Consider the following 14,791-nt stretch of genomic DNA (forward strand, 5'->3'; position numbering starts at 1 on the left):
ACAAGTAAATGATAATTAGTCGTTTTTTCCCTTTTACATATTCGTTCGAATAAGGCATTTGTTTTTTCATTTTAGTCGACATATTGCAGCGATACGGATTCACTATCAAATTTCGGAATGCTTTTTACTTAAACCGATGCCAGGACGCAGAGTTGTGTACGAGAAGAACTGTAATCGATATTCTTTCCACATGATGATTTATGCATGACTCGATACGTATCTTAAGATAACGAATTAGCACATATTATGTTATTTATAATACCAGAGATTGTGTATATTGTTATCTTGAATACCCATTTCGAAAGACCGGCAAGCGATTCCTCTTTATTTACCACGGCGAGAAATCTATGATGCAGATTGAGAGATCGTTAAAATCAGTCGGCCGCTACGAACGAGGTCTTCCGCAATTGTGTTTTTCCTTCTTTCTTTTATTTTTTTGAATGCGAACGCCAAGGCGCTACAGCGGTCGCGTTTAATGCAAAAAAAGTTCATTGCGAGCTGTCAAAAAAAAAAAATTATTTCGCGATAAAAACCTGTGGAATTAGAACGAGGCTACAGGGGCGGTATAATCGAAGGACATTGACACACAAACCCGAAATTATTTTCCGAGAAACATGCCGTGAGATCGAGCCAAGTAGTTCTCGTTGCCGTAAGTTCATAATACAAGAAGAGACATGTTCGTGGATATGATTAAAGAGAATACCAATGCATTCCTGCGAATCCCTGCGAGAGCGCGTGTCGAAAAAATTAAAAACACCGGGATATCTGTATCTCACGAGCAACATAAGCCAAACGTGTACCTTGTCCGCGGGAAAATCGCTATTATTATTGTTAATTAACCGTTTAAAGGTTGAATAAACTCGTCGCGAAGGTTGACGTGACGTTGCGCAACGTTAAACTAGTGATTATTATGTATAACGTGAGCGCGGTGAAGAGCGACGGCCGAAGGATTACATGTTGATCGCCGTAACGAAGGATGCAAAGTCGGATCCGCGATCGTCTGACGAAAGAGGATTTCCTCGACTGTTTTTCGAGCGATGGCCGTTGCACAACCCGACACAATCGGCCGGTAAATAAAACCAGCACTCGTTGTGCTGGTATACGGAGAGAGATGCATAGAGAAAGAGAGAAAGAAAATTCCCGAGCTCCCTCAAGGTGGTCTCGTCTAAATATAGCCGAGTGGGAGCCCAGAATAACACTGCGCCGAGCCGGCAATGACCAAAGCTTCACCTCCGCCCAGCGTCTCGCGCGCGCCACGAACTAGGATAACCGCCTCGAGTGACGGGTCAGTTTCGTTCCTAACCGTCGTCTTTTCATGTCCGACGAGGAGATAAACAAGGAGATAAACAAAACTTAACGAGAGGGCCCGCTCGGAAGCGGCCCGTATAAGAGTAGAGTGAGATAACGCGCATCCGAAATATTCTCACGATCACGAAACTATCGTTTCATTTGGAGGATATGTTGGAATGAGAGTTGCGCAGCCATTATAGAGAAAAGGGTAACATCATTTGTCATCACGGATTGTAGATTTCTTCAAAGCACTCTCGTACCTTGGGAGTGTTGAAATTTAAATAACGAAATTATTATCACAATTGAGAGGTCCAGATCCGTAAAAGCGGAAAATCTTTTATACTTAACGAATAAATCGAGAAAACCCTAAAGACCATACTTTTAAAACGCAGGAAATGTATATAGAAGCTAATGTTTATATTCATTATTTAGCATACCAGATAGTTGCTCCTTATTTTATCCGTATATCTTAATAGGAATATTTTTTCTACGAGGTAAGCAAACGAAGCAGCAACGATTACGTGAAATGGGCGAGAAGATACGAGTCAATGTCTCGTGATATTACCGTAATGAAACATTCCAATGTATGTTGAAAAGTCCATGAAGTTATAATTCTAAAATTAGTGTTTCGTCCACGAACTAGGTTAAACGACTCAAGCGTATCGGGTTCATTTCACCTATCGGAGATGCCAATCCCACTGTGCGGAGAAAAGAGCGGGAAGTCCAGGTTCCGATAAACAAACCTGACCCTTTCAGCTCTCTTTTCCATTCGCAACTCACGAGAAAGACAAATATATACGCGGTTTCTCTTACCAGTCGACAACGAAGTTATTTGCTGGGAAACTGGTCACCCAACTTGTAATCGCGGCATATAGGTCTGCGTAAGCTAATTTTTTTTATCGCTATGTCATGCTCGCGCAAGAGTCAACTGAAAAACAAGTGCTCCTCTGTTTAGAAATTCGCGATACGTGAATGTCAAAGAAAAAAAAGCTAGGCATAAATGTTGAGAGATTCGTCCTGTACGGAGCAAAAGAATTAGGATATTACAAAAGAATATTAGTAAAATATAACTAACTTCTGTTAATATCTGTTAATATCGAAATTCACAATTTAACTTTTATGTTCTTTAAAGTTTGGTTTCGTGAAAAAAAAATTAAAACGATGGTATTGGAAGTTGTTTGAAATTATTTTACGAGTCTCACAAATGTATTGACGTTATTACTAAATTTTATTGTACATATTAGCAAGAATCACTATCTAATTTATTATTCGAATGCTTTGATAAAATTATTGTTTAGGTACAAATTTTATAATTAACGATTTATCCTTTTTTATTATAAAATATAAAAGCAAAATATAATAAGAAAGAAATATTTGACATATATTATAAAATCTGCTGATAAAATTCCGTTCATGCCGATCACGACGTAAAATACTTTCGATGACACTTCTTCCTTTCTTTCGTTCTTGAGTCGCATAATGTTGTTCGTACGTCGTTTAAAGTTAGGCCAAGGGCTACCAGAAACTAATTGTTAATGAAAAATCGACGACGAGCGGACGTGTTAACTTTATACTCGCCGTGATCATGCCGCTGAAAGGCGTTATTACATCGCGGATTCCTGGATAAAGAAGGACGGGCAGTCAACTCCTACGGCGGTCAGGAAGGATGAAAGAGAGATTCTGAGCGGCGGTGGTCGCTAAAGAAGAACTGACCCCCACGACTGTCACGTTTAATTTATATGTTAATGAGGAGCGCATGTCACATTTCAGCCGTCTCATGCACCTCTTCTCTGGTACGTAATCGCGCGCGAGGAGGCTCACCCTGTTCATTCCACTCCTCCTCCTCCTCCTCCTCCTCCTCCTTCTCCGCCCCCTTCTTCATCTTTTTCTTTTTCCTCTTCTCCTTTCTTCTCCTCTTTTTTTCTCCTTCCCTCTTTCGCCTACGGGTTTATATTTAACCATGTCCCCCCCACCCCCACCCCCACCCCCCACACACACATACACACCATGGCACTCGACGCAGTCAACTTATCCCTTTCTCTCTTCCTCTCTTTCTTTCTCTTCTTCTTGCCTCAGTTCGGCATGCTGCCCTCCCATGGCATGATGTTTCATTTCTTTTCCTTTTTCTTTCCCTTCGCGGCGGTCCGTTTTCTCTTCTTTTTTTTTCCTTTCCTCTTTGCGGCCACGCTTGTTTTTATTGCGCCGACGGAGAACGGGGTAGCCCATGGGGTGGCCATGGGTACGCATCACGCACGTGTTTCACGTACAACGCGTGCGCTCGTTCACTTTCAAAGAAAAGGGCACACTCACGCCGCGCATCTCCTCTCACGTTACGGTTGCCCTTATAGAAATCCTAGGATCATTGAGATCAATAAGCGGTGCAGCAATCATCAAGTATCAAATTGAGTATAAGTCATAAAAGTAATAGTTATTTTAGCTTAGATCCTGTTTTTTCTTGTTCCTTCTCTTTCGAGAGGGTGGTTAAAGTTAAGGTTGTAGGAAAAGTTCCCAAATAACTTGTGGTTTTATTTATTTCTTTTAATTTTTAAAGTTCATATATCAAGAAAAACGTTCCCTAATATTCGTTAGACCTTTTATTATAATATGTGTATATATATATATATATATATATTCATATAAATTATGAAGGCTTTTAATTATCTAAACAGAATACGTTTTTCTTAATATTATAGTAATATAGTACAAATAAGTTTCCGAGAAATAGGAAGGTGTTGTTTTAAAAGGCCTATGCCAGTATTGGCAACTTCTCTCTCTCTCTCTCTCTCTCTCTCTCTCTCTCTCTCTCTCTCTCCCTCTCTCTCTCTCTCTATATATATATATATAAAACTTATTTATAATATTTGAAAACTAAACTACGGATACATTTTTACCATAGAAAAAATCGTCTCAGAATGTCTGTTGAAGGACAAATAGTTATTCTAAATTATCCTGTACATAAAAAATCTATTATACATATAGTATATAGATTTCGAACTAAATGCTAAATAGGTATCGCAGAGAATCAGACGTAATCGCGAACGTAATGAATTCAATTACACACTTTGCGGCGACAGCAAACGTTAATAAATTCCGATTCGTGATTTGATGAATTTGAATCGATTTATATCTTTATTCGAGAAAAGCTAACTGGGTCAATTAAATGGCTCAATTAAAAATGAGGCTCACGGGGCGGAATTGCAGGAGGGAATCTATTGAGTAAAACATTGCGCAAATATACGACGATCGGTTTGGTTGCAGAAATGCTCAGATTACAAGGCCTCGAAGGCAAAGACTTTCGTGAGGACTGAGCCGCCGGACACGCAGGTAACTAAGTCGGTGATCGCCCTACTATTGCACTACGGATGGAACAAATTCACGATAGTGACGGAGCGTGCTTGGTCCACGGTCGCACGTTCGCTTCAGCAACAGGCGACTAAGAACAACCTCACCGTGAACCATTACAGAACCGTCGAGGATCGGCACACGTGCTGCGAGGAGAGAATGTCGTGTTGCCAAGTCAGCGTATGGTTCCAACTTATACAGGAGACGAAAAATATGACTCGCAGTCAGTCCACATTTCTTTACTTTTCCACCGCTTCGCAAGGCGCGATCGCCGGAGCTTTTCGTTGTAGCGAATCGAAGAGCCGTGTATCAAGTTTGAGTATCTTAATTTCGATTTTAATGATTTGGCGGTCGTCTCTTGAGATTCGGTTTCGATTTCGTCGATTTCAAGTAACTTTTGAAAACTACTTAAAGTACGTCTATATAAAGAGTATAATACATATATTAATTAATTAAAATGAAACAAGGAATGTAAGCAAAAATCGTTTTCAACTTGATGTAACTGATAGATTTTTTATTAAATTTTTTTCGTATCTTTTTTTTGTACATTCGTAACATATAAAAGAAAATACCACAAATTTTATTTATATAACAGTTTATATAACAATTACCGTAATTTTCTTTGTTCCATTCAACAACATTTATTATTTCAGTTTACATCTTCTTGGGTACTCCAATGTCACTGATAGATATGATGAATTCGATGGAAGGTCAAAGACTGTTGGATGACGGAGAGTATATGGTAATATACGTGGACATGATGACGTATTCACAACGTGAAGCACAGAAGTATTTATGGAGTGAGTGAATCTAGCGAATCTTATCAAATGATTATATTGCGAACACAGCGTCGATAAGTCAATTGCATAATTGTCAGAATCTTATGCTACTTATAACGCACAAGCGTAATATTATGAAACTAATCTTTTAGTAAATTCAATGCTAAATTACAATGTAAACATTTTTATAGTAACATAAAGATTTTGTTATCTAAAATCTTACGTAGCGGCTATGTCTAGCTTGAGTTATTAATAACAATAATTTATTACTGTTATTATTGGTACAGAACCAGAGCACTTCGATCATCTAAAGAATTGCCTTGAACCAAAAAATTTTTTGAAGAGGGCACGTTCGTTGATGGTCGTTGTGTCGACACCGCCAACGCAAAATTATGAAGAATTTACGAAGAAGGTTCGATACTATAGTAGCACAGAGCCCTTCAACTTTATAGTTCCCGAGCTTCTGAGAAAGTATGAAAAGGTATTTTTGACTCTAGATCAATTATAAACGCTCGTACCGCATAATCTTTATTTGCATACTTAATATCCGTTTCAGTATGTATCCATTTATGCGGCATATCTGTACGATTCTCTAAAGCTATACGCGAGAGCCTTAGACCAGCTGATACGAGATCATCCGGATCAATCTATCGAGGAATTAGTCAAAAACGGCTCTCTTATAGTCGATACGATTATCAAGAATCGTACATATCAAAGTAAGTACGTATAATAACGTAAGATAGATGTAATCTGTATCGATAGGAGATTATAATCTCGAGTGGTTCGCACAATCTAATACTTGATATATTGATAGTAAACGAGAGGAAAGCAATTAGATCGAAGATGAAGCGATATAATTTTTAAATAGGCCTCTTTGTAAACATTGAAAATTATCTAAATATATTTTTGTTGAAATTTATCTTTATTTTCATTTTGCTAGGTGTAAGCGGAGCAACCATTAAGTTGGATAAATTTGGAGACTCAGAAGGAAACTTTTCAGTACTTGCTTTGAAAAAAGAACCGTTCCAGGTCCATAACTTTTCTTGCGACTATCAGATGTTACCTGTTGGCCAGTTTCTACAGGGTGAAACTCTAGTGAGTGAGTTATTTGTAGCGTTCGAGAAATTTTTATAGCAGTTCAAGACAGAAAAGACATTTGTTTCATATTTAAATCATATTGGGTCATAAAAATTGAAAGCACTATGATATTGAATAAATACATAATTGTATGATATAGGTATACAAGTCTTTACCAGGCGCTATGGATTGGCCCGGCAAAAATAAACCGGAGGCAGAACCTGGTTGTGGTTTTCTCAATGAACATTGTCCGAAGGATGATACACATCTCCGTAGTATCATCGTTGCCGGAGCTCTAGCTGTTTTGCTGTTTTGCGCCACAGTAATCACTATGAGCATATATCGAAGATGGAAAATAGAACAAGAGATAGAAGGATTGCTTTGGAAGATTGATCCAAACGAAATACACGGTTATCCTCTTGATAATATGATGTCTTCCCCTAGTAAGGTGAATATCGCCTGTGTTATCGTAATTAAGATAGAGCAAATAGATAGCCAAAATGCTTATTTGTATGTCGACCTCTCTTGGTGCATGATGAAGAAATAAACATCTTTTGATTACAGTTAAGTTTAGTTAGTGCAATGTCCTATGAGTCGAGATGTGGCAACCAAGTGTTTGCGCAAACGGGACATTACCATGGTGTAATGGTACGGATAAAGGAACTAAAATTCTCGAAGAAAAAAGACATTTCACGAGACGTTATGAAGGAGATGCGCATTCTCCGTGAAATTAGACACGGTAATCTCAACTCTTTCATCGGAGCATGTGTGGAGCCGATGAGGATATTGTTAATTACCGACTATTGTGCCAAAGGAAGTCTTTATGTAAGTCATAGAGTAATCACGGTGACGTCCTGTTATATAGTATAGTATATTATGTACACGAACAGTATATTATGGACACATGAATAAAAATTATATATGTAGTGTAAATGCATTTGCTTTTGAAAGTTCAGAAAATAAGATAATAAGAAAGAGAAAGATACTCTAATATACTTATGTAAATAAGTATTGTATGTTTTTCAGGATATCATTGAAAACGAAGATATAAAATTAGATGATATGTTCATTGCATCGTTAATTCACGATCTTGTTAAGGTATATGTTCTTGAAATTAAACCATAGAAGAAATTAAATCGTATTATTGTAGAGCAATTCTTAATATAATTTTTTAAATTTATTAAACAGGGTATGCTGTATATTCACGAGTCATCTCTACTAGTTTGTCATGGCAATCTGAAATCTTCTAATTGTGTCGTAACTTCACGATGGGTACTTCAAGTTTCCGATTTCGGTCTTCATGATATGCGCCATTGTGCCGAATCTGACAGCATTGGTGAACATCAGTATTATCGAAGTATGATATTTTTATCAAATAGTGTATTTTGTATTGTGTATTTTGTTGTCACTTTGACTAAATTACTTTGTTGCAGGCTTATTTTGGAAAGCCCCCGAGTTGCTAAGAAATCCGCATGCCCCGATTAGAGGTACTCAGGCAGGAGATATTTATTCTTTCGCTATTATTCTGTATGAAATTCTTGGACGCAAGGGACCATATGGAAATATAAATCTGGAACCTAAAGGTATTTACAACTGATAAAAGAATATAGTAAATTATAACACAAATCGGCAGTATTGATTATTCATTAATTGATATTTAACTCAAGATGTTAAAAAAATTAATATGATTGTTAAATAACTTGCAACAGAAATTATAGACCGAGTGAAAAGATTCCCGGAAGATGGTGAACCACCATTTAGACCGAATTTAAACATACTTTCCGAGTCAAAAGCAAATTGTGCTGATTATGTCGTTAGTACTATTATGGATTGTTGGGCGGAAAGTCCAGAATTTAGACCAGATTTCAAAACAATAAGGACCAGATTGAAGAAAATGAAAGCTGGATGGCATCGAAATATAATGGACCAAATGATGAATATGATGGAGAAATATGCAAGCAATCTCGAAGATCTAGTCACCGAGCGTACGGGACTTCTTTTGGAAGAAAAAAAGAAAACTGAAGATCTCCTTCACAGAATGCTACCTAAGTAAGTTTTTGCACATTAATGTATTGAGTCTAAAGCATATATGTGTGGAAATAATGTGCTTAAAAATATATACAAAATATATGTGTGAGAAAGAAAGATATACATGGAATCTTCATTTTCTGCATGTACAGATCAACATTGCAGAGAATATAGCTTATTACCAAAAAATATAGTTTGTATTTTTGGAGAGATGATAGGAAATAATAGGAGATTCATAGGAGATGAAGGCAATGCCACATTTCATGTATATATATTCTGAGATTCGGTCGATAAGAAATTGTAGTTATAAAATGCTAAATAGTACATATAATATAAATATACATTTGAAAAATATTATATTTGCTTTTAGACCAGTTGCGAATTGTTTAACAAACGGTATTGGGGTAGAACCGGAAGCTTTTGATTTGGTTACTATATATTTTAGTGATATCGTTGGTTTCACTGCGATGTCAGCGGAAAGTACACCATTTCAGGTATGTTTTCTCATATTGATTTGTAATTAGTAAAATGAATGTTATTTATATGATTAATATTTATACCGATAGGTTGTAAATTTTTTAAATGATCTATATACATTATTCGATCGTATAATCAGAGGATACGAAGTGTACAAGGTAGAAACGATTGGAGATGCCTACATGGTCGTAAGTAGCATTTTTACTTAAGTGATTAATTATAAGTAAAAAATCATATTTTAGTACTTAATATTTTATTTAGGTTTCCGGACTTCCAATAAGAAATGGAGATCAGCATGCTGGGCAGATAGCTTCAATGTCGCTGGAATTACTTAACGCTGTTAAGCATCATAAGATACCTCATCGGCCTCAAGAAACTCTCAAATTACGTATCGGCATTCATACTGGTGAGAGAAGATTCATTTAAGAACATGTCAGACAACACAGGATATTTTATAGATTCATCCATTTTGTGTTCATTTTTTTGTCGAGATGTCCATAGATCTTATGAGATATCTTTATAAGAAAACTACATACCCATGGAATATATATTTGTGGATACTTTTGGAATCTTATAATGGACAAGTTTGTGTTCATATGTAAATTTTATTTAAAATAAATTTATTTTAAAGCTGTTTAAAAAAATTCTCTAATCTTATCTAGAGTAAAATTTCTAGAAAATTTGGGAATTTTTTTACAACATTTGAGTGAACACTTTGCTAAAAATATTATTTTTTATAACTGTTTTCATGTTTTGTTAAAATTTTCAATCTAGTATAGCATAATATACATAAGCTAACTGCGTAAGCTTCTCTTTACATATATACACAAACGAATTGTTTACTCAATTTAATTTGTGTGCGTGCGTGCGTGTGAAGAACATTCGTGAACAAGAAAATTAATCAATTTGTGTAAAGAGAACATAGTTGCATTAAAAAAAAATTAAAGCAATTTGCAATATAAAACTACATATTTTTTTTTAAGTAATTGTTTTCTTTATATAATTATAATATTTATTTCATTATTTTGTGCATGAAAGCATTACAGAAGTACAGATTTTATACTTTATTCTAGCATATTTTGGTATAAAGTATAAAATATCTTGCAAATTATTACTTTTTTGATAATTATCTTGATTTTTCCGAAAATTAATTTTACCATTCATTCCCTTTCGGATCATATTTTTATCTGAAATGTTTATTCTATATCTTCCACATTTTTTTACGTATTTTGGTGTAAAAATTAAAATAGGATAATACTTTGTATGTATGTCTTTATTATATGACTGTATAATGGACATAAAAAATGCTATTTTTTTAAATTAATTTGCATGCATAAATTTGACAATAAATTTATATGTATGTATCCATTATATAAGATTTCAAAATAGTACCAGTACAAAATATTTTATGTAATTTTTTAATAATATTATTTTTAAATATTTACTTTTTATTCTATTTTTATTCTTTCAATGTAAATTACAATTCCGAGTATTCCTTTTTATTACGTCTATTAAACATCTATCGGATGTCCTGTGGACGTTAGGAATTAAAGCATCAAATTTATAAACGGATATATAGAATATCCATTAAATGTCTATTAAATGTTCGAAGGACATAAAATAGATGATTTATGGATATCCTCAGTATCCTCAAAGAACATCTTAGGGATGTCCTTTGGATCTGTGTGTCTGGGATGCATAAGTATTCATGTATATACATAGTGATAACATCAATATAAAATTACAGGTCCTGTAGTAGCGGGTGTTGTTGGTTTGACGATGCCTAGATATTGTTTATTTGGAGATACCGTCAATACTGCGTCACGTATGGAATCTACTGGAGAACCTTTACGAATACATATCAGTAGGCAATGCAAAGAGGCGCTAGATAAGATCGGAGGATATAAAATCGAAGAGCGTGGCTTTATTGAAATGAAAGGAAAAGGAACGGTGAAGACTTATTGGCTTACTGGAGCTACTGTAACGCACCGAAAAAATACAGAGGTTTGTAAATGAAAATTTCAGTATTCATATGAAATATAACGAATGTAATAAGAATGTGGCAAACATTTTTTTTTAATTTCGTAAACTTTTAAAAGTTACTTAATTATGTTAAATAGTAAATTAGTTAAATTAAAAGATATGATTGGTGATTATTTTCAAGCTTTTTAAAACTACCTCTAAGAAAAAAGTATATTCTTAGTATATTCTCGATTCTTTTTCTCTAATAAAGTGAATCTTTATTTTTCTCTTTTAGAATTCTAATGGGGATGAAAATATTCCACCGCTATTTTGTAGACCGCGAAAAAGTCCAAAGCTAAATCCGGACTCGCGATATGCATCGTTACTAGATGGATTAGGTGCTGGTAATCAATCACGCAGACAATCATGTGTACCATATTCAATAGTAGACGACTCTTCTTCGCAGTGTGGTGGATCTAGTCCAGTTCCGCGAATGTTACACATTCGCAAGCTCGAGAGACCTCCCCTGTCTTTGACTGAAAGCATCTCGAAGATTACGCTAGATAATATTTCAGTTCAAGAAGACGTACAAAGGCACTTAAATATTAAGTCAGTTGATGATCTATTAATGAGCACAGGGCCAAAACTTAGGAAAAATGCACGTGCATTATCTACCATCGCGTCTTCATCATCAAGTGATTATCCATCTCAAACTATCATACGCGGATCCCGTTCACTCGACCAGCTTCCAACTGATATATATAATAAACGGTTCGAGTCGCCAAAGGAGAGATTCTGGCAAGAAAATGAATGCACGCAGATTGACTTAAAAGCAGATATTTCTGAGAAAATGCTGAATAATAATTATCCTAATGGCAATGTGATAATGATGTCTCACACTGATAATCCTCCGAATGAAGCAGATCCATTGTTAGGCGAAGACAGTGCGGATAAGAGAGAAATACGGGAGAAACGTTCACGCTCGTTGGATCAAGTGGTATCTGCATCTAACACGGACAGTGTACCTGATAAAAAGTCTTCTGCGCTAAAGTTGTTGGAAATTCCACCAGTTTCAACCATTATACAGATATTTAATGGTAATGGGTTGCGCAATAGTAATGTTTCTGTAAGGAGAGGAATATTAGCAGGGTATGATAAGCAAAATGAACGCGAAAGTGTGGTCTAATATGCATTCAAGAAATTTTTTATGCGACGAACTAAGTAGTAAGATTAGAATCATATGTAAAAATTATGCGATAACTAGACGCATAAATTTGTAAAACATTACATTTACAAATCATAAACATGATTTATTGTTGCCATCTTTTTTTCTAACTTACATACGTGCAATTTATATGTATATGAAAGTTACCGACTATAATGTATATATTTTTAATATTTAAGATTTTATAACTCTTGTATTATAATATAAAGCATGTGCATCGAGACGATGTAAAAACTTGTACATGAAACAGGACTGTTCTCCTGTTCTTTTCTCTTTGTTATGATTTTTCAAATGTGTAATACACACAGGAACAGTAGACTATTTTATAAAAATCATGACCAAAGTACACCACGAACATTTAATTCATTCGACAATTCATTCGTTTAATGGTATAAAAATACATATAAAAAAAGAAATTAAGACAGTATCGCGTATGGTCGATGTCAGAATGTTCAAGATTCTTTTTATTTTCTAGGTAGCTCTCTTTTATAATTTTATTTTTGTGAACTGAAAAAAATAGTAATAGTATTGAAATTTATATATGTAGCAATTTGTAAAAGTTTATCTAAGAAATGAAAAATTTTCCGAGCATTCCAATATCGACTATATATACACGTGCATAAAATCAAATATGAAGCACGAGTGTATAAGATGTGTGTATATAATACATATATTAGTATACACATGTACATCTATAGTATCTGTAAGTCCATACTTGTTTATGAAAGGAAGTAAAATGTCCGTATGGCTGTGAGAAGTAAACTAGATTATACTTAAGGTGCTTAGTAATATATCATGTTGTCAAATGTATATAATTAAATAATAATATATCAATGTAAAAAAAGATAGTGTAAATTAAAAAAAAATTTATTACCTTCTATAAGAGATAAATTATAGTCTTCTTAAAATAATGGCTGTCTATATTAATGTGACTCACCTCTCACTTGTGGTTCATGGATAGTAGGTACATTTGTGACGCAACATTTCCATCAGTCTAAATTGATTGAAATTCTTGTATTTACATTTATATACATACATTATTACAGTTATATATTTCTATGATGCTTCTCATGAATTAATAGAGAAAATTAATCCTGACCACTAAGAAATTTTGACATGAAATCAGTTGGCTTCTTTTCCCACGTTTCCTTCCAATAATGCATAACTCCTCCTTTAGTTTTCCACACATTTGCTACTTCTTGCAATTCCATTTGACCCTGTTAAATTAATGTTAAAAGTAATTTATTATTATTAAATTAAAGTATAGGTGCAATTGCCTTTATATCATGTAATAAATTATGTACATACATCTCTTAAATATATTATAAAATTCTTTTAGTAGTATGTATATGTGTGTATATATATACACACAACTATCAATTTTTATATTTGAGAGACTCTGATTCCTACCCTTATAATAAGCTTGTCAATTATCCTTAGATCAGTCAGATGAGCATGACGCTTAAATTCTTCACGTATTTTTTTCTTACATTCTGCTTCAGTTTTAGGAATATCGTAACTTAACACTGTAAAAGAAAGTGACTGTTACACAATTTGGTGATATAAAAATGAAATAATAAGATTATAGTAGCTTTACGTAATGAATAAAAAATGAATATATTCAATAAAAGGGCAAGTTTTATTATTTCGAATTTAATGTATTTTGGTATAAAATTATACATAATGTGAGATAAAACAAGTGTATTTGCATAGTTGAGTAATTAAAAAGCATAAACGAATAATTGACAATTATAGGTTAGATAAAAAAAGTGTAAAAGCTTGCGATTTGTGATATAACATAATAAGAATGGCGTACATGAGATTGGTACTTGACGGATCCATGCTTTATATAACGTGAGTACTCTTCGACGTGCATCTTCTTGATTAACAGATAGAATTGGTTTCACTTGACGAACGACAGTCGAAGCACGGCTAGCCATTTTGATTCGACTAACTAACCATAACTAACTAGAAATATACTTACCTTACTAGAACCAGAGAAAAATCTGAGACTAGTCATTCCGTCGTTTTAGATGTTGTTTCTGTATCAGCGCCTTTATGTGTACAAAATGTGCACATTGAACTAAGTAGTCAATTGTCCACGAATCCCGTAGGTAAGGTGTACGACTTTCTGAGTCTCTGCCCTGCTATGTCCACGATTATTTAGTTCTATTCCATACCATATCCATAATTTTTACAATCATATGCATTCATATTTCAAATCTTTTACAGAAATGTGTATAATCGTATTTTATAAATGTGCATTATTGACATTTTACGGATATAGCATGGAACAGAACCAAATTGTGGACCTAACACGGAAGAGACCTAAAAAGTCGTACTACGGAATTCGTGGACATTTGGCCGGTATTCATAGTCGGATCTTATATTTAAGATCATCTTATTAAGTACTGTCTTAAGATGCCATCAGCCAATCACAGAGCCGTGTATTATCATCTTGAGACATTAAATTGCTTGAGACGATCTTTAAATAAGATTCGACTATGAATACCAGAGGTGCTATTTCGTAACCACTTACCGACAACTATCGATGTCGTTAAGTGTCTTCGCGCACGTATTTTGATATATGAAAAAATATGCGCAACGACAC

At 34.5% G+C, this 14,791-nt stretch overlaps 2 protein-coding genes across 2 annotated transcripts in view; one reads left to right on the forward strand and one right to left on the reverse strand.

Annotated features, from left to right (window-relative positions):
* The window catches only part of LOC105837716 (receptor-type guanylate cyclase Gyc76C), a 71,236-nt gene extending 58,212 nt beyond the window's left edge, over positions 1-13,024 (forward strand). The window contains exons 5-20 of the mRNA XM_012682731.3: positions 4,549-4,855; positions 5,286-5,432; positions 5,699-5,892; positions 5,968-6,127; positions 6,352-6,506; positions 6,649-6,936; positions 7,053-7,313; positions 7,515-7,586; positions 7,677-7,845; positions 7,922-8,071; positions 8,198-8,537; positions 8,887-9,010; positions 9,083-9,181; positions 9,255-9,399; positions 10,741-10,997; positions 11,251-13,024. Of these exons, the coding sequence (XP_012538185.1) occupies positions 4,549-4,855; positions 5,286-5,432; positions 5,699-5,892; positions 5,968-6,127; positions 6,352-6,506; positions 6,649-6,936; positions 7,053-7,313; positions 7,515-7,586; positions 7,677-7,845; positions 7,922-8,071; positions 8,198-8,537; positions 8,887-9,010; positions 9,083-9,181; positions 9,255-9,399; positions 10,741-10,997; positions 11,251-12,141 (3,759 nt within the window). The 3' untranslated portion in view covers positions 12,142-13,024. The remainder of the gene's footprint in view (positions 1-4,548; positions 4,856-5,285; positions 5,433-5,698; positions 5,893-5,967; positions 6,128-6,351; positions 6,507-6,648; positions 6,937-7,052; positions 7,314-7,514; positions 7,587-7,676; positions 7,846-7,921; positions 8,072-8,197; positions 8,538-8,886; positions 9,011-9,082; positions 9,182-9,254; positions 9,400-10,740; positions 10,998-11,250) is intronic.
* A 155-nt stretch (positions 13,025-13,179) lies between these two features.
* On the reverse strand, positions 13,180-14,166 carry LOC105837714 (NADH dehydrogenase [ubiquinone] 1 alpha subcomplex subunit 6). The gene is made up of 3 exons (XM_012682730.3): positions 13,997-14,166; positions 13,591-13,706; positions 13,180-13,397 (listed from the first exon to the last, which is right to left on the reverse strand). The coding sequence occupies exons 1-3, from the start codon at positions 14,118-14,120 to the stop codon at positions 13,269-13,271; spliced, it is 369 nt and encodes a 122-aa protein (XP_012538184.1). The 5' UTR covers positions 14,121-14,166; the 3' UTR covers positions 13,180-13,268.
* Between the last annotated feature and the right edge of the window lie 625 nt (positions 14,167-14,791).

The sequence above is a fragment of the Monomorium pharaonis genome, chromosome 2, assembly GCF_013373865.1.
Source record: "Monomorium pharaonis isolate MP-MQ-018 chromosome 2, ASM1337386v2, whole genome shotgun sequence".
NCBI lineage: Eukaryota > Metazoa > Arthropoda > Insecta > Hymenoptera > Formicidae > Monomorium > Monomorium pharaonis.

What these genes read in the sequence shown, in the direction of transcription:
- LOC105837714 (XM_012682730.3), bottom strand. Translation starts at nt 14,120, where the DNA reads ATGGCTAGCCGTGCTTCGACTGTCGTTCGTCAAGTGAAACCAATTCTA. An exon ending in CCGTCAAGTACCAATCTCAT is followed by an intron (nt 13,707 to 13,996) that starts GTACGCCATTCT and finishes TTTCTTTTACAG; the next exon opens with TGTTAAGTTACGATATTCCT. An exon ending in TTGACAAGCTTATTATAAGG is followed by an intron (nt 13,398 to 13,590) that starts GTAGGAATCAGA and finishes TTAATTTAACAG; the next exon opens with GGTCAAATGGAATTGCAAGA.